The 26,439-nt window shown below is 38.0% G+C and overlaps 1 protein-coding gene and 1 long non-coding RNA gene across 6 annotated transcripts in view; one reads left to right on the top strand and one right to left on the bottom strand.

Moving 5' to 3' along the window:
- The window catches only part of CLCN3 (chloride voltage-gated channel 3), a 59,284-nt gene that overhangs the window by 23,240 nt on the left and 9,605 nt on the right, over positions 1 to 26,439 (top strand). For 3 of the 5 annotated variants that reach the window (XM_068187100.1, XM_068187103.1, XM_068187101.1), the window contains 8 exons: positions 13,972 to 14,129; positions 15,108 to 15,207; positions 16,822 to 17,009; positions 17,663 to 17,785; positions 19,105 to 19,311; positions 20,356 to 20,436; positions 21,618 to 22,163; positions 26,141 to 26,327. In XM_068187100.1, the coding sequence (XP_068043201.1) occupies positions 13,972 to 14,129; positions 15,108 to 15,207; positions 16,822 to 17,009; positions 17,663 to 17,785; positions 19,105 to 19,311; positions 20,356 to 20,436; positions 21,618 to 22,163; positions 26,141 to 26,327 (1,590 nt within the window). Of the gene's footprint in view, positions 1 to 850; positions 1,123 to 13,971; positions 14,130 to 15,107; positions 15,208 to 16,821; positions 17,010 to 17,662; positions 17,786 to 19,104; positions 19,312 to 20,355; positions 20,437 to 21,617; positions 22,164 to 26,140; positions 26,328 to 26,439 lie in introns of those variants that run through there. The other 2 variants (XM_068187102.1, XM_068187104.1) reach the window with 2 other exon arrangements.
- On the bottom strand, positions 16,882 to 26,145 carry LOC137472231 (uncharacterized). The gene is made up of 2 exons (XR_010998081.1): positions 25,673 to 26,145; positions 16,882 to 24,465 (listed from the first exon to the last, which is right to left on the bottom strand). It is a non-coding gene; the product is annotated as an uncharacterized lncRNA (long non-coding RNA).

Here is a 26,439-nt window from a genome sequence, read left to right as displayed (position 1 = left end):
GCCTGTGACTTTTAAGGGACTCAGACCATTTTATCAATGTGTAGAGTAATGCAAGCTAAGTGTGGACTTGTGTTTATTACATTTTCTTCCACCCCCACCCCAAGCTTTGTAGTGTGAGTATGGATGTTACAGAGTTGTAATACCAGAATAATCACACCAAAACAAATTGAGACACTACTCCATTTTAGCTAGATATGTAATTAAATTATTGTTTTAATTTTCTTGATGACACACGTTCAAATCTGTCAGTCACTGCTGTAGGACTGAAAGTTCTACGTGAATGGGGGACAGGAGGTTGATAAAAGTGGGATGAGCTGATCCTGTGGAGCAGAGGGGTTGGCTTTTGGCAGGTTAATGTTGTTGTTCCTTTGAGGTAATCGTTTTAATGCTAGAAAAGAGTAAATAAAATGCCTAGGAAGGAGGCTTCTCCCCAGCCCCCAGCAATGCATGAATCTGCCCTTCCAGATAAAATGCCATTATAGATGTTTAGAAGCGTCAGCAGGCGTGGTTCCAGAAAGGTGCGTGAACTACGGGCAGCTCTTTCGCGGCAGGTTTGCCTGTTTTTCTGAGCCGGGCCCCACCGCTCACCTGTTGACAGGGTGGCAGCTTTGGCGGGCTCGCCTATGCGAGCGCATCCCTCCCGCCGTTCGGCCGGCGGGGCGGGGCGGGACCCCGCGCCCGGCGGGGCCGGACCCCGCGCCCGGCGGGGCCGGACCCCGCGCCCGGCGGGGCCGGCTCTGCCGTGAGCTGCCGCGGCCGCTTGCCGCCCTCTCCCGCCGGGCGCTCGGTGCGTGCCGCCGCCGCGCCGTGCGGCCGGAGCCGCGTCCGTGTGGCGGGCGGGAGGCGCAGGTGGCGGGGCCGCCCCGCGCTGACATCAGCGGCGGGGCCGAGCCCGCTCCGCAGAGCCCGGCGCTGCAGAGCCACGGCGGCGGCGCAGGCCGGGCCCGGCCGAACATGGCAGCGGCCCCCGCGGCCGCCCTTGCGTGAGCAATGCCGCGGCCCTCCTGAGCCGGCAGGCGGGCCTCGTGTTCGTCACGTCCATGGATGTCTCTTCTGATCCGTATCTGCCCTACGATGGAGGGGGAGGAGACGGAATTCCTCTGCGGGAGTTGCATAAACGAGGTATGCCGGATTGGCGTTTGGTTACTTGTTTGCATAGCTGTACGTGCGGGACCGCTGTCCACGTTTGAAACGGGGACGTAAAGGCTTGCTAATTATCGAACTGCCTTTCTTCGCCTGCCCGGTTCCTTCTGTGGGAGGAGAATTCAGTTCTGGCTGGTTCCTGCGTTGTCAGGGATTGTTTTCTCTGCGGGCAGATCAGTCCTGCTTCACGTCTCATCGCCCTGTGACTCCATCTTCGATATGTGGCAGGCTTGCCTTTCGCTCCCTCTCGGGTTTTTTTGTGTGGGTTTTTTCTAATCAATAAAGCCATCTCGTGCAGGAAAAGAAACCCTCCAAAAACGGTGTTTGTCTTTGACTACGACCAAATTAGCTAGAGTTACTAAATAGAATATTTACCTGCCTTCCACTAGCTTGAATAGGGACAGTGTTTGTCTGGCTTTGAAGTTTCCGTACCTGGTTTTAAGTCTGGACCGGTTGTTGCCGTCTTTGATATGCCAAGGGAAAGCTCTGCAATGGTAATGTGTCAGCTCAGCAAATCTCCATGAACTCATAAGGAACTGGTACTCTAGGCTCTCTACACTGTTGCTTGTAAGTAAGCAGATTTAGAAAGAAAAGTGTTCAGAGTGGGGAAAAAATCCTCTTTGGAGTTTACATTCTGTTTCTCGCTGTAAATTTAAAGCAGAATATGTTCTGTAAAGATTTGGTTTTGTTCTGCGGAGTTGTAGCAAGAATAATAGTTATGCCTTCAAATTCTGAAGATATAAGTATGTTTTCTTGTTTGGATTGGATGGTCTCAATGTGGCATTTAAAACAATAAATGTAGTGAATTCCTACTTTTGTTTAAATTGGGCAATCTAAAATTAGAAAGTTATGAACATTTATAGCTGCTGGCGTAAGCATTAGAGAGGAGGTAGGCTGAGAACAGAGATAAGATTTACATAAAATGATTTTCTTCTGTCCATGTAATTTATTGGTTTGCATGTCCATGCAAACTCTTATTTTTGTAAATAAATCAGAGCATCATTTATTTTCATCTGACATTTTAGCTGTCTTTTAGAAGTTTACATAGAAGGTTATTTGTTGTCTTTTTGTGATTCTTACAATGTTTTTCATCAAATCTTAAGAACATCAACAAGTTCCAATACAGTTTATTTTAGACAAGCAAATTTTACACAGTTTAGCAAGTGCTAGATAGTTCTCTAAGTCAGATTTTAGAACCTCTTCCGAGAAATTGAGGGGAGTATTTTCTTAAAAGATTTGCAAAATGTGAATTTGGGATCTTACAAAGGCTGAATATAAATACCTGAAGGGAAGATGCAAAGAAGGTGGAGACAGGCACTTCTCAGCGGTGCCCAGTGACAGGACCAGAGGCAGTGGGCACAGACTGAACATGGGAGGTGCCTTCTGAACATCAGGAAACAGTTTTTTACTGAGCACTGTAACAGGTCACCCAGGCAGGTTGTTAAATTTCCTTCCTCAGAGGCATTCAAAAGCCATGTGGACATGGTCCTGGGAAAACAGCTGTGGACATGGTCCTGGGAAAACAGCTCTAGGTGGCCCTGCTTGAGTAGGGGGTTTGGACGAGGTAACTTCCAGAGATCCCTTCCAACCTCAACCATTCAGTGAGTTTAGATTTGTAGATAGATTTAAATATGAGAACTGCAAAACAGTCCTAACATGACACTTTCAGACTGCAGTTATAGTCAGACATTGAAATGTGATAAGCTGTATATTCCTGGAAAATAACAGGTTTTTGTTAATTTTTACAATACAGAAGGTAGATATTTGCAGTGCAAAGTGGTGTGTGGCACACTGGAGTATTGCTGTTAAACACAATGTTTGCAAATACTGTAATGAAGACTGTGGAGGATTCAGCTAGGTAGTTCCATTGTGGTGACACTGCTGGGGGCCAGCAAGACAATTCCCAGTTGTGATTTGTCATTTTTGCAGTTCCACTGAATTCTGTTAGGGCTTGTGCTTCCCATATTCTAATGCTGTATTTCGAAATAAATGTTACTTGTGCTTCTTGGGCTTGCTCTAGTGAGTTTAGATTTAAAAAAATCCAAGCAGCCAACAACAAAATCTGAATAGTGCCACCATAATCTTTTGCAATTCTGAATTTTTCAAGTACTTATCAAACCATAACAATAAGTCTCATAAGAAGATGACTCCAGACAAGTTTATTCCAATAGATGTAACCAAAATTTGTGAATATTTCCTTCTGGTTTACAACGTCACAGTAATCTGTTATTGTGATACAGCTATTAAAATAAAGCTCAAAATGCTAGCAGACAAAACCAGAAATTGAAAGTAAATTCTTCACATTACTTTGTGTACTACCACGATTTTTATTTTCCTCTCATGTAGATTTCACAGCATTGTGATAACAAGCTCAGAGATCATAGGGTAAAGATATTCCAAGAAATCAGACTTAATTGTCAAAGGCTGGTGAATTTTTTCCCTTATTCACATACTCACAACTGGCATGTCCTGCCGAGTAATGTTCACATCATGCAAAATTGCTTTGTAATATCAAAGCATTTGTTGCACTAATTGACTGCAGTGGCTCACCCAAAGTAGCTGTACCTCAGCAATTATGAAATGACTGTTTAAATCAGCAGGGGTCTATGAGGTTTAATTAACGACCTTCACTAATGTTCAGTGAGATGAAATAGGAAGTATTATAATACATTATTATTAAAGGCCTGATCCGTTAGCTTTAGATCCGTTGCATTAAGATTTTTTTTTTCCCATGCAAGTACACTATGAAACGTCAAATGGAAAGATTTAAAATTGCGTATTTATTAATTGTATTTATATTTTATGTTGATTACTCACTACTGTCTCTTAAAAAAAAAAAAAGCCAAAGAGATATTATTGAATATTCTTACTAGGAGCTCCTTTGACTTGTGCTGTCCTAAGATTTCTTTTTATGCGATACTAAATGCATCGTTCCAGACCTACTTATCCTCCCTGACACACAAATAAAAATTCAGGAACACAATTCACTTCTGCTCTCTTCTCTACTAAATGAGAGTTTAAAATACTACTACTCAGAAAGGGTTTAAAAGTTCTGATGTAGGATTGAATATATCCCAAGTAACTGGCATGTACATTTTTGTAAGAACTTTTATATAACAAACCATATACTGCAACATATGTAAATAATTACTTGTGTTGTCCTCAGATTTATCTTTGCATCGTTTTTACTACATTGACAATTTTGAAAGTTCAGAATGGTCAGTATCTTGCTTATCTTCCAGCAATTCACATACATGCTCACACTGATTCTTTTACCCCGACCCTCTTTTTATTATTCCTAAATAAGCATTCATTTTACCCCATTTTAAAAATTTGAAATCTGAGCAGTAGCAGAACATGTATAGTGGCCAGGCTACCAGATCAAGCAAGACTTGATCTTTAGTAGGCACAAGCAGTGTTGACTCCTAGTTATTTTCTGCATATACATAAACATGTTTTAGATTTAAGAAAGTCCTGTCTTAGATTTATTAAAGATTTGGAAGTCCTCAAGCAAAATTATTGAAATTTTGTTTTGCTGATAATCTCTGATAGAGTCAGTAGCCAGGAGATGTGAAAACTGCGTGTATAAAGAACATGCCAGATATACTGATTACTTAGTTTTTATAAACCTGATTTTTTTGGGAGATAAAATAAGTCACAATTTCATTTATCGTGCACCAGTCACCAGCCATGAAGTTTCAACTTCTCTTGCTTAGACAATACTGATAGTAACAGGGGAAACCTCTCAGCCATCTGGAGCCTCACCTGTTACTGTAAACTGTGGGGCAGAGAATATTTAGTAGTAGCCTAGGAAGACTTTGATTCAGATATATACCGAGCCAGTTCAGATGCTCTTAAGTGATAAAACTTATACTTTGGTATTTTAGACTGCATTTCTGCTTAAGGTCCTCTTATTAGTAATAAGTCAAAAGTCAATACCAGTGTGACTTCAAAATAAATGGGTATGAAAGTTATGTACACGTGCTCAGAGGTAGAGCTTGACCCTGAAATTTTATTGGTTGCAGAGCAAGAGTTAAAAAATTATTTTTCTAGATTCATTACATGCTCATAACAGAAAATTTGATCAAGATTATCATTCTCTAACTTTAAATACTTAGAGAAAAAAACCTAACTTGGAGAAACTTGGTATGATTATGGCACTGTATTTCTGCTGTGCTTTGTTTTAAGGTTTCTTGTATAAAAGAGGAATAAGGATTTTCAATTATGAGTTTAGCATATTTGGTGATTAACATGAAGTACCATCAGATGTAAATACAGTTCATTTAGGTAGTTACAGGTTATCTGTCCGCATGTGCTGTATAACTGGTAAGGTTCTCTATGAAGCCTGTTTCTCAATTTTGGAAATAATTTTTTGATGCATTTTTGAGATATTAGAAAACTATTAAACAGACCAAGATTATGGCCTCCTTGGGCCTGAATGTGGTCTGATTGGGATAGTCATATTAACAGAATTATTATTTTTGCTGAATCCTGTCTTTGCCCTCTAAAACAGCATATAAGTAAATTGCTCTTATGTACATGCAGCAGCGGCACTTAGAAATCTAATTATCTAAATTTCTGGCATTCTGACTCTGATGGCCTTGGTCATTGTTAGATCATAGATAACTTCCCTTTTGTAATGCTTGCTTTATCTAACTTTATATATTTTTATACTTTCTATTTTTCTCATCTCCTTCCTCATTATTCATCTTAAATATAAGTTGTAAATTTGGTAGTGGGAGGATCTCAATAACTTTTCACTTGCATATCTGAGGTCCCTATTCATCATAGACATAATTAAATAAACATAGTCCATCTGCCTTTATGACTACAAGAAAAGAAATCTATAACAGTAAATCTTTTTTTTAAGTGCTGTATCACAAAAACAGAAATGTTTGTTTCACCTAAAGTGAAAAGCCAAAGCTCAGGGTTTTGGGTTTTTTTTCCTGTGCCCATTTGTGGTGGACACAAATATTCAAAAGTCTTGGTTTAACTCAGAGGTGCTACTATAGAACTTTGATTTCACTCCTACTTTTTAAAACAATATTTTTAAACCCAGATCTATTGGAGGCAGATGAAATGGAGGGTATCATGCAGTACTTTGGTAAATAGTACAACTTATCCTTGTTCCTCAAAACTTGTTCCATATCTTCCTGTTTCCTATTTATTAGATTTTTTCCAGCTGATTTTTTTAAGTTTGTGTATATACAGTTGTGTCAATTTTATATGTATTTTGATTGTAATGCAGAGACTAGTTTTTCTTTGAAAGCCTTTGATGCAGTTAGAAGAGCTAACTGAAGAGACATGCTGAAAATTCATAGTTGCAGGTGGAATGTATTACTCGATTACAAAGACTTTAACATTGTTAATCATCAACAGTAGCAAATAAGATTGGCATTGTGTGCTGTGCTTCTGATTCTGAAATTTAAAAATTGCATCTAGCCAGGAAAAGGAAATAGTGCCTAATGACTCTTTTTGAGTCAATGACAAACAGACAAATTAAAATAAACTGATGATTGTTTCTTGTCTTTTTAATTGAAAGCCTCATATTTTGAGGTCTGCATATGGCGACAGAAAGCAGCTGAGGCACTAGCACATACCTCGCGTATACAAATCTTCTTTGTTACAAGCGTAAGTGATCCTTACAGTGTGCGCTGCACACAGGGTGCTTCCCTGCCTCCACTCCCCTTGCCACCTAATACCCAAGGACACACGGGTGAAGCAAAGCCTTGGATTAGAATCTGGCCTCTGGAAAGCTACAACCCCTGCTGATTTTAACACTCAGCAGATTTGGATGGTCATGTCAGAGGGAGCTTATTCTAGCCTTTACTGTAATCTGACTTAACTTCATTTTCACTCCCAGAGGTGCATTTATTTTTTTCCCTCCTCCTTTCACACTGCTGGGAGTAGCCCAAAGGAGACACGTTGCACTGCTGTCAGCCGTAAGGACAGCGGCTGGGGCGAATGCTATGTAGTTGTGCATTGTTTAGAAAAAGGGATGGGTGAGCAGCAGGAACTGTTCTTGCTGTAAGACTTAACAATTACGTAGCTTGTAGAGAAATACCTTTGAGAAATTAGGTCCTGTTATTGCTCTGCCATTGAATACAGCATTGACATTGTTTATCTGTTTTTGTTTTCACAACTCTGGAATGTTTCTAAACCTTAGGGAATTTTGAGCTCTGTGAAATAGATGTTACTGTATAGTGTCTGAACATTAATATTTATAGTTGTTGTTTCCAGCAGAAAGTTATAATTAAAATCTAGCAAGATCCCAAGGGTGCATTTATGTATTTCAGGATAACTAGTCTGACAGTTCGTTGCTATGGAAGGGGGTGAACTTGTTGCTCCCCATCTATTCTCTCAGTTTTTGCCCTTGCACTGGCTCTGTTTCTTCTCCAACACCACAGAAACTTGATTCCAGTTCCTTATAATGGCAGATTTTGTTTTGTTTTTGGTGGTTTGTCTGCTTAGTTGGACTAGCGTGTTGGCTTGGTTTACTGTACAGTCAGATCAAGGGTGACAGAGCTGATCCAGTGGGAGTGTGTGACCAAGAACAGTAGGGAGAAATAGGGGGAGCAAGATCTACTCTTTGTGTGCCAGCAGTCAGTTAGATCAGCTCAGTCTTACTGTATAATTGTGTTCCAAGAGGTATGTCTCATTTCTTAAAATGGAATAAGATAATATGGGCTCAGTTTGAGACAATGGTGTATTTTGTGATGTACCTTCAGAAGATGGATGTCATGTACTGTGTAGCATATAGAAGGTGTCTTAAACTTTATCATAAGATTATGGTCCCTTGTTAACTCTGATAGGCACCCTCTTGAGAAGCCTGTTCATGTCTCAGTTCTGTACCTTATTCTCTTGCGGGGGTGTAGCTGTGAGGATTTGTTCTCTAGGTGATACTGGGTAACTGTTCAGATAATCACGTGGTGGATTGCCACATAAAAAATTGTCGTGCATTGTTTGACTACGCAGGATGTAGCATTTGTCTTAAATCTTGATGTTTCTTTTCTCATTATTTTTATGAGAAAAGAAGAAACACAGCATGCAGTGAAAGAGTTGGGGAGGATAGTTGAAGAGTTATGCATGAATCAGGAGCAGCATGTATGTTGTAAAACCACTTTCTTGTATGCAATAAATTAGCTATAAACTTACCAGGTATTTTTCTTTTAAAACACATCTTTCATCAGCTGCATGTGTTCCAGGGTTACTTTCAAATTTGAAAGAAATCTCCTGAGTTGCAGAAAGACAAAGCATTATGGGATTACTGCTGCAGGAGGTGAGACAGCTTTTAAGAATACTGTGCATGGCCTCAAGATTGCTGTGTGTAATCTACATAAATCAGCTTTCTGTCATGTTTATCATAGTTCCAACATCAGTTGAGATTGAATACTGCTTGTATGAGGTACATCTGTAAAATATGAAAGGAGAGATATTCCTTGCCTTAACGAGGGACAAAAGGCAGAGAGGAATCTTGATATATAAAGCAGCTTCTGTGAGTATAGCAAAATTTGTAATTTTTTAACCTAGTGGTTCCATCAGCAGAAACTAGCTAGGCAAAGCAGGAAGTTGGATCAGTGTTGGGACCCAACAGCCATTGAGTGTAACTTCATGTTCAAAGAGAAATGCAGGAGAGTAATATGGTAAGGACTGTTCGTTTTTTGTCAGACATAGTATCTTCTCAAACAGTTTTGGATTGTATTTTTTACACTCTCATTAAAATTAAAAAAATAGAAGAAGAAAAAATCCTTCACTTCTTCAGACATAAAAGCTTTTTTAATGTTGTTGGAAACCCCTTTTCTTATTGTGGTTTCTTTTGTGTAGCATTTTTGTTGTACTTCATTCTCATCAGGTGTCCCAAAGTACAGTGTTTAACTGTGGTAAGCACCTACAACATTTAACTGCTAACCTTAATACTTATTATATTAATGCTGAGAAACATTACCTTAATGCTGAGAAAGGATTGTGCTCAAGGCTTGGAATTACATGCATGGAAGGATAACAAAAGTCAGCTGCCTTTCTAGAAGGTAGTTCATTCAAGACTTAGAGTGACTGACTCCCCCAAAAGAGTTTCCTTTTTCTGAAAAAGCATGTTCCTCTTACTGTCTAGAAGCAGTCTGTGATTGTAGCAGCTCACAGCAGTTACGTGTTGAGATTCAGGACGGCCAGCAAAGCTTCACCAAGGTTCCTGCCTGACCAACCCAGTGGCCTTCTATGAGAGAGTGATTCCATCAGTGAAAAAGGGAATGGTTACAGATATCATGTATCTGGACTTCTGTAAAGCATTTGACATGGGCCCCTACATCCTTCTTTCTCACCTGGACAGAGATGAATTTCATGAACCATTTTCCAGTCATTAGATGGATAAGAAGTTGCTTGGATGGTCACATGAGAGGGTAGGGGTAAATGGCTCAGAGTCTTGATGGAGATAAGTGACAAGTGGTGTCCCTCAGGAGTTCATATTGAGTCTGGTGTTATTCAATATCTTCATTAATGACATAGATGAAGGGATTGAGTGCATGCTTGGCAAATTTGTAGATGACACCAAGCTGAGTGGTGCTGTTGACACTCCTGAAGGATGAGATACCATCCAGACAGGCCTGGACAAGCTCCAGAAGTGAGCCCATGGGAATCTCATGATGTTTAACAAGACCGAGGTGTTGGTGGATTAGAAATTGGACATGACCTGGCCATGGGCACTCCCAGTCCAGAAAGCCAAACGTGTCCTGGGCTGCATCCAAAGCAGTGTGGCTAGCAGGGTGAGGGAGGGGATTCTTCCCTCTGCTCCACTCTGGTGAGACCTCACCTGCAGTGCTGCATCCAGCTCTGGGTCCCCAGCACAGGAAGGACACTGACCTGTTGGAGCAAGTCCACCAGAGGGACACCACGATGATCACAGAGCAGGAGCACCTCTTCTGTGGGGAAAGGCTGAGCGGGTTGGGTTTGTTCAGCCTGGAAAAGGGGTTTTGAGGTGATGGAATTGTTACCTTCCAGTACCTGAAACGAGCCTACAAGAAGGATGGAGAAAGACTATTTATAAGGGTGCGTAGTGAGAAGACAAGGGGGAATGGTTTCAAACAGAGAGGAGGTTTAGATTAGATCCTGAAAGAAATTCTTTACTATGATGGTGGTGAGGCACTAAAACAGGTTGCCCAGATAAGCTGTAGATGCCCCATGCCTGAAAGTCTTCAGGGCCAGGTTGGATGGGACTTTGAGCAACCTATCTAGTGAGAGGTGTCTTTGCCCAAGCCCTAGATGATCTTTAAGTCCCTTCGAACCTAAACTATTCTGTGATTTTGCCTTATTTTTGCAAAGTGTGGCATGACTGTGTCTGCTTTATAAGGATTGTTATGAGTTGTACTAAGCCTCTGAGAAGATCAATATATTGTTTCCCTCTCTGTAGTAATATGTGTTAGTTTGGAATAGCAGAAATAATAAAAGTTCTGCATGCCACTTTTACCATTAGCTTCCAGTCTCATAAAAACTTAAGCAAATTCATATGTAACAAAAAGCTTTACTTTCTTTACAGCTCCAAAATGGCTTAGGTGTCCTCATATGAACTTTAGAAGTGTTCTCTTATCGTAGCTAGAGGCTATACCTATACATCTTGTATGCTAAGTGCTTGTTGTGGTTTTTAAGACCAAAACTGCTTCTATTGTGGTGACAAGCATGTAGCCCGAGAAAGCATCTTGAAACTCCAGGACTGGGGAAGAGGGAGAGGACGGAAGGGAAATAATTCTGAAGGTTTGCTAAGTGCTACAATTTATCTATGTAATGATGCTTTCCTGCCTGATTGTTAGAATGTTGTGATGAAATATTTGTATTCTGGTAAGGGTTTTAACATTGTATTGAAAATACATTTAATGACACTTTGGAACTGGGAATAAATAGTAAGAATTTGTGTGTTTATGCTGATGAGAATCATTATCTTCATAGCTGGAAGGAGCATCTTGCTGTGTGAAATGCTAGGGAAGGAAGGGTAGAAAGGGAAACAAAAACTTGGAAAAATGTGGAGTCTTAGTAAAAGTATATTTCTCTAGCATCTCTTTTAGAATAGTTGTATACTACATAGATCATAATACTAGCAGGGGAATGTAATCTCAGAGTTCTGTATCTTAGATGCAGAACATCAGATTTTGTAGTGTTGTCCTCTTCATGGTGCTCTAAGGAAGCTTTTCTACCACACTCACTGCTGCCTGTTTTCTCACTTGGTACAAGATTACAGCTATTCTGGCTATTCAGCTGTTGCATCAGGCACTCATGGCAGCTCTGCATTCAACAAGACCTCCTCTTCAGCTTCATATCTTCTTCTATGTCTCTTCTCCATCGTAAAATAATTACTTATATTCCAGTATTTGGTGTGCCAGCAACTGTTGGCAAAGTAGAAACCTGACATAGTTTCAGTGGGATTTTTACTGTATCTAGACAATGACCATCATTTGTAATCTACTCCAAGTTCTGCTGTGGGTCAGGTGCAATTAGTATAATGCCATCTCTGATGATGGCATCTCTGATAATCCCCTGGAGAGAATTCCAATTTAGCACCTTGTGATATGCATAAAATAATCTTTTACTGTTTGTGATGCATTTATAAGTCTCAACTTTCCTTTGCCTTCTGTGGCATAGGATTGCTTGCTGCTTGTAGTTTGGTACTGCCTCATTTATAGCAGGGCATAAAACCAACTCCTCCAGAGCAAAGACAAGGTTTTGCCCAACCCTACTCACTCAGGTTCAGGAAACTGTGTCATCACACTGGAACGTTGTAGGAGATTAATAATTAAGCTGTGGGTGAGATTAATTTATGTCCCCTTGCTTTGCCAGAGGAAACTGATTTCATGTGAAAAGAATATTTTAATAATGTATTCTGTTACTGTCTTAATTCTGAGAGCTAAACTAGTTATCACACAGTGAATTTTGTTAGTATCTCTTTCACAAGATCACCTTGCCCTTTCAGCCATCCAGGCATGTATCTTATACTTCTAGTTAGGAGAATTGGAAATGGCAAGGGAATTGAATCCTTTATCCTAAAGCAAGGTTTTCACAATCACCTGTATTAGCAAATCTGATTTAAATTGTTGTTGTTAGCCTTTTATTAATGGAAGCACAGGGAATGCTTCCTCACATCTGCCTTAAGAGAGACTAGCAGCAGCTTTGGGAAGAGATTTATAGGGCTTAGCTATGGGAAATAGATGAGGGTGAATTTAGTATGGCATAGATGGGGGAAAAAGGTATTAAGCTAAAGATGGCAGCTAGGCTCACATAAGAGAAAGGTATTGGTGTTATTGGGGAGCTGTCTGCTACATTTGCATTGTCTTCTGTACTTTTAATCTTTATAGAATTTGTAATAATAGTTGTTTGTGTATATTGAAAATTATAGATTGCATTTTGTCTTAATGTAAATTTTATATTGCTTTCTTGTTTTGTCTTTCACCACTAAGAAAATGTCTGAATAAACAATATGTTATATAGTAGGCATCAACATGACCTCTTAAGCAATAGATGACTGAGGCACCACTTTGGTCATAGTGTAATGCCAGGTGTCACACTGCTTCTTCTAGATCTTAGAATTCACATTTGTAAAGGGAAAAGGCACGTTTTACTTACATAAAAATCTAATTGTGCGTTATGATGAGGGCTTGGGCTGGTGAACTCAGCATTTGTAGCATTTGGAAGTTTACAGGTAGGTCCTTTGACAAGCTATTTGTTAGTTTTGGATTTTTGGTTCGTTGGAAATTTTGGCTGACAATACCAAGAAGGTCAATTAAAGAAGCCTGGAAATAAACAAACGAACAACAAAAAACCCCAGGTTAAAAACCCTTCCATCTGTCTAAACATCCCAGTGTCAGTCTAGTGAAATGAATTCTGGTGTCTCTGTGAACTGATAGAAATCTTGGTCAACTTGAGGCTATGTCTTTTTGAATAGAGATTACCTTGGTGTGCTGTATATTGTTGGGCAGATTATTTTGTTCTTAGTCAAACAAGTGAGAACTAAGAAAAAAACCCCAATATATTATGGCATTTATGACATTAGAAACTTAAAAAAACTATAATCACTTTTGAAAATGGAAAAATTCTCAGTACCACCCAACCTTGGTCTTCTTATTCTGATCAGTGCAGTAAGTATTTGTGGGGCTGTTGCTCTGCAAGCTGCTTGTGAAGAAACTAACTAGTGATGACAAATCAGCAGAAGATATTTTCTTTATACAGTGTTTCTAATTTTTATGACCAAGGACTGCTCTGTGATTTACCTGAAAAAATACATAAAAACAAAATATGAGTATTTGTTTGTGTTTTTGTTGCTTTTTTGATGCACATATCATATATTAATAATGTATTTTAGGTTTGGTTTGTATATATAGGAGAGATTGGTAATCAATAGAATGTATATTTAGAAATTACTGGTTACATATGAAGGTACTGTGAACTTTCTAGCTAATCATCCTTGCTTTATTTTTCTACAAACGGATTTTCCAGTGATAGTTCATAAACTGTAATAAACTTGAAATTAAATGTGTGTCAAAGTTGTTTTTTCCACTTGCTTCTACTGAAGTTTTTCTGGAATCTGCATACAAAACAGAACAATAATATGACTAGGACATTCCTATTTAACCAATGGAAACACAAAAGTCACTAATCTACAAATTTAACTTACAGCTGAATGACAGTAAAGAGGAGTGGTATGCAGCATTGAGAGACCTAAATGACAATACAATACACTTATTATGGAAAGTGTCTTAATTAGCTGTTCAAAAATTTATGTTCTATGAATATAGTTTGAATACTTAATTTATCGCAGAATTAATTGATTCCTGTGTTTCTGTGCTGCAGGAACTCATTATACAATGACAAATGGAGGAAATATCAACAGTTCAACACATTTACTGGACCTTCTGGATGAGCCAATTCCTGGAGTAGGAACATATGATGATTTCCATACCATTGACTGGGTTCGAGAGAAATGCAAAGACAGAGAAAGGCATAGACGGGTACTTGAGATAAATAATAGTGCTTTTTTCGTTGGATGTTGGAGTTAAGGTCTGATTTAGTAACACATACAAAGAGATGGCATGTCCTTTAGATATGTACATAGTTACATCAGCTAGAACTGCTTGAATACTGTTTAAAAAGCACTGCTTAGCTGGATACCTGCAGTCTTGCAGCATTATAACTTGGAAAGGAAGCAGTAATTTAATAGCGTGGGACTAGGTCCCTGTCACCCAAATACAATTTTTAAAGTACTGCATTTATTGCATGCTAGTATATTTAAGGCTATTTTCCAGTGTAGATGTATTTGTAATAGTAGAGTAGTGGTTTTGGTGGTACTTGTATAGAAAAGTGAAGCGTGATGTATATTGCTTTTGTACTGACACAAGTATGTCTGTGCCACTGCAGCTAAGTGCACAGAGTAAATAAGGATAAAATAAGAATAGCTACTTTTTCAGCACAGTAACTTCGGATGTCATTACTAATAGTTGTTTAGAAGTACTATAGAGTAGATAGCCAATTTTTAATTTTACTTTTATGTGTTTTTTAATCTAAAGATTAAAGATGTTTATATTTGAAGTAGAAGTTTTAGAATTTGAATCGTTTGAAATAGCTTATTATTAGTATGCTAACAGTTTAATTAAGGTTCAAAAAATATTTATTCTATAGGAAGAAAATAATGTTAAAATTCACATTTTAGGTGTATGCCATAGAAATTATTCAGTTATCCTAATAATGTATTTCCTGGATTTTAGTTCTTTAAATTAAGCAAATATATGTTTGTCAGCTGCTTGATGTCTAAATAATTAAGCTGATTTATCTATGTAAAGCACTAAATATGAGCAGAACACTTGTGGTTTCAAGAGAGAGTTTATTTGCCTGCAGTTTGCATCATGCAATTTGTATATCATACTTCCTTTTGTTTCATTATTCATATTACAGAAATACATACGACACTACATACCGATTTCTCTTTGCAGATTAACAGCAAGAAGAAAGAATCAGCATGGGAGATGACAAAAAGTTTGTACGATGCATGGTCAGGATGGTTGGTAGTCACATTAACTGGTTTGGCATCAGGTAAATAAAAACACAAAGGGTTCTTTTCTTATACTTGTCAGCAAGTATAGTTGTGTTTTTTCTTTGTTCTCCACCAACCCAGCTAAGAGCTGGTTCAGTCTACTACAACAATTCCATAATGGAAGAAAAATTTTACTATTTTGATTTACAGGTTTCACCATTTTGAGGTGAGGGTTTACTGATCAAGTGGGAACCAAAATCCTTACTGAATTTAGAGAGAGTTTCTCAAGTGTTTTTGAACGTCCACCTACTAAACTGTCCATGTTCTTTAATCCTGTGATTGACATTTATATCTTCCCTTTCTGTAAAATTTTGGTTTTTACCTGTAGGATTTCTTGTGAAGGTGTTGATTGTCAAAGTAGCTCTGGTATATATGTCCTTTGGTAAGCACACTTCCTTGAAAAGCATGTGTTTATGCATTAGTGAATTCTAGCTATATGTTTATGTTGCTTTCTGTTGGTTTTGTTTACTTTGGTTATGTTTACTGAGGTTTTTCCACAGAAAATACTGACTTTAACAGGTAAAGTTTGTTGACCTATACTTCAATTCTCTCTTTCTTTCTTAACGTATTTTCGAATGGATTTTACAACTAAAGCTATCCAATAGTTTGTGGCCCAGTGGTCAGGCAGTGCTGTTGCTTTTTCTATTAGTATAGTTTGAGTGACTAAAACCTGCAGTAAGGAAAGGTCACAAACTTTGTGCCCAGTTTTTCAAAATAAGTATTTCAAATAGACATTTTAGATTAAATGTTAGGAAAGTTAGTTGTGGAGTAAGGCTGTGCCTATTAAAAAGCATGGTAACAGTATAATTACTGCTCAGGTATATACATAATCACTTTCACAAATCACATATAAATTAATACATATACAGAGTTTGTAGAATGTTTATATACTTCTGGATGCACAAACCAGGAGTGTATAATTACTGAAAATTGTTTATGATAATTTCAGTGGGAACATGCAGTGTAGTGTTTCCAATCCCCTAAGCTGCTGTTTTTTAAAATTCCTTTATTCTGTTTTTGAGTAACAAAGCGAGCAAATTCTGGTTTTGAACACTGGTAGGTTTTTCAGTCTCAGATGCTTTCTCTCGTATGTCTAGTCAATCTTAAATGGTACAACCTTGAGTTCAGTGACAAGGAGATCTTATGTTTATGTATTTTAATAATTTGGTTGAAATTCTGTTCTACTGAAGTACTGCTTTTGACTTGCCAACACATGGGCTAGAATCCTTTCCCACCTTTTAGACAGGTCAATCCCATCTCTTTCCAGCAGGCTTGGTGCCATATAAACTGCTCCATCACACAAAAAGTAACAGTTCTCTTTTTACTCTTTAACTTCTTGGTTTCAGTGGACTGTTGGAGAACTGTGGTATAAGGGGAAAAAAATCTCATTTAACTTGGGAAATATGAGGAAATACTTAATTCTTCAAATTATTAGCAAATAAGTCTTACCATAACAAAACCAGGATATAATCCTGGAAATCAGTAGTATATTAAAGTCCATTTAATGAAGTCAATATTTAATACTTTAGTTAATACAAGCCCATTCCTTTATTTTAGCTGTGTGCGTTATTTCTGTTTACCAGAACATTGATACAAAACTGTTTCTACAACAGGGGCATTGGCAGGATTAATTGACATAGCTGCTGACTGGATGACTGACTTGAAGGAAGGCATTTGCCTTAGTGCTTTGTGGTTTAACCATGAACAGTGTTGTTGGGGTTCAAATGAGACCACATTTGAAGAGAGAGATAAATGTCCGCAGTGGAAAACATGGGCAGAATTAATAATTGGGCAAGCAGAAGTGAGTATTCTTTGATGGTCTTCTTCAACAACTTGGCTGAATAGGGGAAAAAAAATAATGGTCTTAAGGTTAGGATTCTAAACATGAATTTGGGTTGTACTGTCTGTGCCACTTTTCAGCATTTGAATTGATTACTAGATTATAGTGTAATAAATGTGTATTTCATGAACTGCAAGGGGGCTTGGAGTATTGCAAATGTAAGGAAGTTATGAGAATATGGAGCTGTTAATAACACAAGAATTTCTATTCTTGATCATAGCTGTATATAAATTAAATCCATGTATGGTGTTCTCTGATAACTAATAGATTTGTTTTATTTTTTCTACCAAGTTTTTTTTTTTAATAAGGAAGATTTACTCAATATTCACTAGATTTTAGCAGCTATTAGCTATTTAAAATACACTTGTTCTATGTTTATTTTTTCTTTATAAGATGAAGTGTTAGAACACCTTCTACCTTTTCTAACACAGTCTGTGCTAATGTGCAGGTGTCATGGCTTTATGCTTTTCAAACAAACCTCTCTCACCAATAATTATTGTGCCTCAAAATGTGTGTATAAATGTACTTGCAGCAAGAGTACTTCTGGATTATTTTATGTAGTGATTTTGTTCTTATGTCAAATCTATTTTCTGACTTTTTGTTTTTCCTTTTAGGGTCCAGGTTCATACATAATGAACTACATCATGTACATTTTCTGGGCTTTGAGCTTTGCCTTCTTAGCAGTTTCTCTGGTGAAGGTATTTGCTCCTTACGCCTGTGGCTCAGGGATACCTGAGGTGAGGTCTAATTAATAGATATATATTATAGGTGTTTCATATTGTGTAGATTACTGCTGCCTTAGCGGGTCAGGGGAAAGGCAAGAGGAAGCTCCCTTTGCCTTTGAAGAAATATATTAATACAAGCATTGAAACTGAATGTAATTTTGCTAATTGTTGCTGAGAAAATGCCCCAAATTTAAAAGAATCTCCTGGGTTAGTAGATTTTGTTTCTGTCAGGACCACTTTTTAAGGAAGCATTTGGATTAGTATACTTCTGAAGAATGATTTCCAAACCTCCCCTAATCCACACCCCCTCTATGGTGATATGAGAGCAGTGATTCATTGACCCAATATAGGTCATTTGATAGAGCAGTCAATCTTTTGTTGCAATGGCTTTAGTGGCCTTGACTAGCACAAACCAATGGGCAGTCACAGTGTGAAATGTGTAGTATCCTCAAAAACTCACTGTTTACAATTGCTGTCTGCTACTATCCACAGAATGGGAGAGAAAAATCCAAAGTTAAATCAATTCTGGTCAGTCTCACTTCTTCAGTTTTTCTGTAAATATTGTTTTTAAATCCGCCTCTGTTTAAGTCTGGAGTAGTTCTGTACCATTTTTCCAGAAGACATTTCATCTTAAATTGGTTTTTAAATTTAGCTGTCTTTACTTTCTAGACACAGCTGCCCAGTATTTTGTGTACATCCTATTTATGGACATGTTGCCCTATGATAGCTGTATATTATTTACTCTGCACGGGCATATATTCCAGGCTTATAATATAGCATTGTTAAGCACAACAGTACCTTTGGCAAGTGACACATTTTCCTGGTGGAGATAGGCTGATCTTTTCCATCTTTATGTAAAGAAATCTGTTGATTTTTATGTAGTGATGGTAAAACATGAAGAGAAAACAGGAGTGATTTTGGTGCAAGTTGGAATATTGCTACAATAGATGATCTTGAGTATGGTTTTATCAGATTTATTTTTTGTTTGGAATTTTTCTGCCTTTTGCTCAATAATTTACATCATAAACTACTGAATCTAGTCTTAGAAGGTGCTGCAGATTAATTTTCTACTAAGTGTAATGGATACGGTAGCTGTACGTTATTACCCAATGTTTTAGAGTAAGTTGCAAAGCTGCAAAAAGTTTGCAAAGTTGAAAAGCTTCTGGCAAGCAGATAGACTGTGGCCATCTGAATGATAGATGTTTTAAAGTGTGGCAAAGTTAGTAATTTGAAAAGGCTGGCTTTGGAATTCTGCAGCTAAAATTAAAGGATGAATTATTTTCTGAAAATTGAAGAATGCAGTAACAGATACAGTTTTTTATTTCTTCCAGATAAAAACTATTTTGAGCGGCTTCATCATCAGAGGTTACTTGGGGAAGTGGACTTTGATGATAAAAACAATTACTTTAGTCTTGGCTGTTGCATCAGGTTTGAGTTTAGGAAAAGAGGGTCCTTTGGTACATGTTGCCTGCTGCTGTGGGAATATTTTTTCCTACCTCTTTCCAAAATACAGTACAAATGAAGCTAAAAAAAGAGAGGTAAGTTCTTGAAAAAGCATTTCTAGAATGTATTGCATATTGATGCATTTACACTGATTTGTTTAAAAGATGATCTTTGTTCTCTTAGAAAATGTTTAGTGATTATAAATTGTTATTTATTATGTTAAAAACAATGTATTATCCCCAGCATTCTCACAGGTAAATAATTTCTATGGCAGAGTCAGTTTGTATTTCTTCCACTTCAGAGGCCATTTGGTTTAATTTAAGTTCTTTCTGTGCTTGTCTCTACATTTTGGTCATTGATGAGTGTCTTTAATTGTGAGGGCAGCAGAGTACTCTGAACCATGAACAAAGTGTTCCTGGTGACAACTGTGTGTTCTGCCCCATTTCAGTTCAGTGTTGTTGATGAGAGTGTGGTGGGTTAGACTTGGTGCTGGCCAAGCAGTTCTCTAACCCCTGTCCTGTGCAGTACAGCAGGAGAGAGTAAGATGAAAAGCTCAGAGGCCAAGATGAGGACTGGGAGATTCCTCACCAGTTACCATTAAAGGCCAAACTGACCAGACTTGAGCAAAGTTACTTGACTGCCAGTAGTAGAGTAGCAAGAAATGAAAACAAAACAAAATGTATCTTGCCCTCACCGTCCCTTCTTGAAAGGCTCAGCTTCACTCCTAACTCTTCTATCCCAAAGTGGCACAAGGGGATACTGTGTCTCTGCTGCTCCTTCCTCTTCATACTCTTTCTCTGCTCCAGTGAGGGGCCCCACCCATGGGAGACAGTCCTTCACAAACAGCTTCAGCATGGGTGCTTTCCACAGGGTACAGCCATTCAGGAGTGCCCCAGCCTGGATCACTCACAGGCTGCAGTGCTTGCAAGAAACCTGCTCCTGCTTGGGCTCCTTTTCACAGGCCATGGCTCTTGCTAGGAGCTTCCCAGGAGCTTACAAGGGCTGCAGGGTGAAGATCTCCTCTGCCATGCATCTGCTCTGCTCTATCATCAGCAAACTTAGCTTATAGCTATGGTGAGGTTTTGTTGTTCATGTTTACAACATAGACCTTGACACACCCCCCCACCTTTGTTTTCCAGGTGTTGTCAGCTGCCTCAGCAGCAGGAGTTTCTGTAGCCTTTGGTGCCCCAATTGGAGGAGTCCTTTTCAGTCTGGAGGAGGTATGTCAAGAGATGGCACTCTTGAAGAAGAAATGTTTTAAAAAATCTCTCTTAGTTTAAATAATTTCAGACTCCTTTAAGCTATGGAGTCTCTCCTAAAGAAGGAAATTATTTTTAACCCATATTTCAAAACCAAGAGTCCTGTTACCAACAAACTCCTAAAGATACATATGTTTTTAGTGAATGTCAGCTTTACTTTATTCTCACTTATTTTATTCTGGAAAAGGGCTGAGTGTTAATAACTACAGTTTACATGCAGATGGAGACACAGCAGCTTTTCAGTCTAGGAGTTTATTCTGAAAAAAAACAAACAAATGGGGCTCTTAATTTTTGAAAGGCTTTCAATACTTACTGGACAGTTTTGTAAAGCAAGTTTTTAAACATTACTTAAAGCTTCAGACACTAAACACAATTACATGATAATTATTAAAAGGGAAGATACACTATAAAACTTATCTCCAAAGCAAGCAAATTCTCTTCTCCAAAAAATGTTTTATGCTAAATTAGTTTGAATTGTAATTTTCAAAATATGTAAGAATGTTATTTCTATCATTGGCATTTTTAAAGACAACTAAAGCCCTAAAAATCTCTGAATTGAAAAATAGGGAAGATACTCTTTCACATGTAATTTTATAATATTCTTAGGGTGTTTTGAGGACTTCCTCTGTTGCCAGGAAATGCAGAAGAAAACTGTCTTAAAATTCAAATCAGGCTATGTGCGGGTTAAGAATGAAATTGCATGTTCTGAGACCTTGTAATTTTTTTTGTTAGTTTTAATCATACTTCTTAAAAATAACAGATCTGTGATAAACCTTTCAATATAGGTTGAAAGGAGATGAAAATATTAGCAGGAAATCTGAGACTACAGCTAGTATTCTGATTCTCATGAAGGCTAGTAAGAGAAACAAAGCAGAGCAGCTTCTAAGCATAAATTGTAGTGCATCATTTCCTAACGGTCTTAAAACAGCAGTAGTTTCAACGTTACTGTAGTCTTGACTTAAAATCAGAGTTTTTGAGCTTGTTAAAAATGCAGAATCTGCTGGAGTGCCAGTCCTCCATGTGATAGGAATAATTTTTTTAGTTTACACCATGTGAGCAGCAGTATTCTAACACATGCATAAACCTGTTTTTCCTAGTCTTTAATTGAATCACTGATAATTCTCATGTATTGTCTTTTGCAGGTCAGTTACTATTTCCCACTGAAAACTTTATGGAGATCGTTTTTTGCTGCTTTAGTAGCTGCATTTGTTTTAAGGTCCATCAATCCTTTTGGTAATAGCCGCCTAGTTCTTTTTTATGTGGAATATCACACTCCTTGGTACCTTTTTGAACTACTTCCTTTTATTCTTCTGGGAGTATTTGGTGGGCTCTGGGGAGCATTTTTCATCCGAGCAAATATTGCATGGTGTCGTCGACGCAAATCTACAAAATTTGGGAAGTACCCTGTCCTGGAGGTTATTATTGTTGCAGCAATAACAGCTGTGATTGCGTTTCCTAATCCATATACAAGGCTAAACACCAGTGAGCTTATTAAGGAGCTCTTCACAGACTGTGGGCCATTAGAATCCTCCTCACTCTGTGACTACAGAAATGATATGAATGCAAGCAAAATTGTTGACGATATTCCGGACCGCCCAGCAGGCACTGGAGTCTATTCAGCTATATGGCAGTTGTGTTTAGCACTCATATTTAAAATAATCATGACAGTCTTCACTTTTGGTATCAAGGTAAGTGTGAATGCAGTAGCTCTCTTATCTGCTGTTTTCATTTAATTATTGCCTTTCTCATTTCCCATCTCTTGAAGCTAGAAGCTTTGTTTACTTTTTTTCATCTTACTTGTTTTAAAAAAAGGTCTTTTTACTTTTGGTTAATAAGCAAGTCCTGTAGCAAACAGGATTTTAATTAAGTTCAGAATAGCCCTTTGTTCAGCTGAATAGAAATGTGCTAAATGCAGTAGGGAGCAGTAACTGTGGATGGATAGCTGTTTGTATGGGCCTGATTCAGCAATAAGGGATGATTCTAAAATTTCCAGGAGCAAAGTTCGAGCATAACCACACAGATTCCCTACTCTGTTACTTGGAAGAAGAACAGGCTCTACCCCTTACACTATTCATTGGTGGTAATTCTTATATCTACTCTCCTTATTGTTCACATAAATCTAATTACTACAGATGTTAAAAGGAGACAGTGATGACTTCTTCCGCTGTATTTTCCAGTATTGCATGTTGTGATGAGCAAGTGGGCTTTGTTCATGTGACTGTAATGGAAATTTCTCCATTACAAGCAGCATAATTTTTGGTTTTCCCAGTTGTTTCATAGATCTGTTTTGGAAGTGGCTTCAGCTTCTCCCCAGTCTGTGGCTGTTTTCTGAATGATGATGTATAACTGTCACACCTTCATCATTTTCTGTCTTGTCAGGCTCCCTTCGTAGTTTTTTGCAAGTACATCATAATCAAATGTGTCTTAATGTAAACTTCCTGTAGAATGTTTACTAAGCAAGATTTGTGTTTAAATTTGCCTTAACTTTTCAGTGTAAGTTGCTGTTCCATGTAACAGCATGCATAGGAAAACACTTCCTTTCTGTAAGGGTGTTTGATCATTGGAAGAGAACGTCCTTGGAAGTACTCATACCTTGACTGGTTGCAAGCCTGAGCAACCTGCTGAGGGTGACCCTGCTTGAGCAGGGGTAGACTATCTGGGACAGTCATCTTCAACCTCGACTATTCTGTAACTGATAGAACAATAACATCAATCACGTTGTATTTCTCGTGTTTCGAAACTTCAGAAGATGTTGCAGGTTGTTATTTGAAGTTATGTTCTTTGTGTTGATTGGTGGGTAAGAGGAATCTTAGAGTGTATATTTCAAAAGCTAGTCTTCCTTAGGTCTGTAATACAGGCAGTGTTGTGTGATGTGACCGCTTCAATCCGTTGTTTAGTTTTGTATTCACTTACTGGGTTTCATTTATATCTGGGACATTACTTTACCATTCATGTGTTTACGTGCATCTGGTTCTTTTGCATGGGGTTGTCACCACATGGGGTGTCACACTGCATATTAGATAGAATTCACTGGTTTACAGAATGGGAGAGCTTATACCTCATTTGAGTTTGGTTCATTTTCTCAGAACTTCAGCATGTGGAAATATTTTTTGTGAAGTTGTGAGAATATATTTATTACTTTGCCAGTAGGCAAGGAGTCATATTGCTGTCATTGATGGAACTGTGCTGCATGAATTTCTTGGAAGCTTTAAAGCATGTGGTTAGTTAGAATGTCAGCCAGGATCTGGAGAAGAGGATGTTACTTTAATGATACTTATTTGCTTTAGGCTTTATCTCTATAAAAGATGCAAATTCAAAATAGAAGGGGAAAAAAGGAGAAGAAATAATATTACATTGTCATTTAAATAATTAGAAAGGTCCTCTGGGCTCTTCAGGTCTGTTCCTGGAGCTGTAGCCATCTGCAAACATACATCTTCCCCACAGGAACTGCTTTCCTGTGAGGTGAGCAAAGCTACCCAGCTGCTGCCAGTGGGGCAAAGTGATTCCTGCTGCTAGTACTGCTGTGGACATGCATTACCAGGAGGCTGATATGGCAGGGGTTTGGCATTTTTTGGTTTGTTTTGGTTTGTTGGGTTTTTTTTTTTTTTTTTTGTTTTGGTTTGGTTTGGTTTTTTTTTGTACTTAAACTCTATTGCTTATTATCAGTAGACTCATTGCTGTGTCTAAATGCTGATCAACAGGGGGGAAGGAGTAATACTTTTGCCTCAGAACATGATTGGTACACAGCTGCACTACCAAAGAAGTGGAAAGTTGTACCTATATCCTAATTCTTGCTTCTTCCAAAGATGACACATCTGACACACAACAAATCTTTTCCTCTGGAGTGTAATTTGAGCTTGCTCAAAAGCAAGCCCCAGAGAAGAAACCTGAGAAGAGGAAAAACTTAGCTGTTTTCCCTTGATATTTCTCTGGGAAGATTCCTCTCCCCTTTGTGATTTGTGATTCACAGGCTTATGCAAACAAATGGACCTGTAAAATCATAATTACAGTTAGACTTGTAACCATTATCCACATATGATGGAAAGAAGAGAAGGAGCTAGTGCATAAAAAGTTATATTACCAAAGAACCAGAAACAATTTGGATGCAATTTCTACAAGGAGACTGAATTTCCGTTGCATACTCCTAGCACAGTAGGATTTGAGGCAGTTTCAAAGGTTTATTTATTTACTTTTATATTGGAAATACGGGATTTTTTCAGGGTACTGTTGTACTGTTCACCAAGAAAGAATTTCACTCAGGAAAAAAAATATATTTTAGCAGTTAGGAAGGGGCTTAGATGCATAATTAATTGTGGGAAATAACAGGTAGTTATAGTGGTATAAATGCACAATTTGAATACTAGACTAAAATGCTAGCATTGAATATTATCTCTATAAACACTGAAATATTAGGTAATTCAGTATAGGAATTAAGGTTTATTAAACTTTTTCTCAAAACCCACGCTGCTGACTGTCTAACACAAAGTTTGCTTTTCCTTGATTTGTTGTTAGAAATCTTCTTTGCAACCATAAATAAAAACAAAATATAGTAATACTAACAACAACAATTCTGAAATACATTTCTGCACCAGCTATTGACTACCACAGCAAGAATCTATAGTTTGGAATTCCACAATACTTAAATTTCACAGCTGTACAGTACAAGAAAAATTACATTATGTGTCCTGTTACAGCAGGAATGCAATATTTAATTATTTCAACAAGATGGGATGAGATGCATTTAGACAAAGTAAAAATTCTACTCCTTTTTTGTTGCCACATCTATACCTCAGTCACAGTATAAGATATTTTGATGTTAACAACTGCTGTGAGGAGAAGCAGCAGGCATTTACAGTTTAATGAGACATTTAGGTACCAGTATGTTTTTTGGAAAGATTGGCTTCGTAAGGAGAAGAAAAGGTACACAACAGTTTATATGAAACTGCTGATAAAAGCAAGTTTGCACTAATATTTTACTAAGCCATGGCTGTGTGACAAGGCTTTAGTTAGTAGCAGAAAAACATTTTAAGTAACTAAACTGACAGTAGGAGCTTCTTTTTTCTTTAACCTGTTGTGTTACCTACTTTTTGCGGTGGGGATCATCTTGCCTTTTTCTCTCTTGGTGTGTTTAGCATTCTATATACACTCATTTCTATAGGAAACAGCAAAATAGTACAGAGCCTCTTTAAAAACTCACCTGTTTAGTTACTTTATAGCAGTGTCAGGAAGCAGTTTAGGAAGGCAGTCCTGTTTAGTAAGTGAATGTTGACTCTGAGGAACGTGAAGGAATAGGGGAGACAGGAAGTTGTAAAGAACTCTTTCCAGTGTGATAAGCACAGCTCACACTGGACATGCACATGGTAGAGAATTGTGCTCTTGGCACTGAGTCTAATTCTTGGTCCTGTATTGGTGGTAGATTTTCTCTTAAACACAGTAAGATATAAACAAACATGCTCATAAAATGGTTTCTGCTAATCAGGTCCATCAGAGATATCAATAGCATTCTGTTAAGTTCTACTAACCTTCCAAGGTCACTTTAAATGGTTTTAACCTGACAGTTTGACTGTTTGCTGCTTTTTCAGAAAAAAAATACAAAAAATCACTTGTTAAGTGATGTGTCAGGTATGTTCCCAGCAGTATGACAACACTTCTGGTTTTGTTGCAGGTTCCATCTGGGTTGTTCATACCTAGTATGGCAATTGGAGCAATAGCAGGAAGGATTGTAGGAATTGCAGTGGAGCAGCTGGCTTACTACCATCATGACTGGTTCATTTTCAAGGAGTGGTGTGAAGTTGGAGCTGACTGTATTACACCTGGACTTTATGCCATGGTTGGTGCTGCTGCATGCTTAGGTAAATAAAATATAACAAATAAGTATCTGTTTTCTTCATATATCAAAATAATTATTAAAAAATGAAAGGAGATATAAACTTGTGTAGATTTGGAACACCTATTCATAGGGTC

This window comes from Anomalospiza imberbis, chromosome 4, assembly GCF_031753505.1.
Source record: "Anomalospiza imberbis isolate Cuckoo-Finch-1a 21T00152 chromosome 4, ASM3175350v1, whole genome shotgun sequence".
NCBI classification, from domain to species: Eukaryota; Metazoa; Chordata; class Aves; order Passeriformes; family Viduidae; genus Anomalospiza; species Anomalospiza imberbis.
The sequence above is the reverse complement of the archived record's forward strand: the minus strand, read 5'-3'. Positions and strand labels throughout refer to the sequence as shown.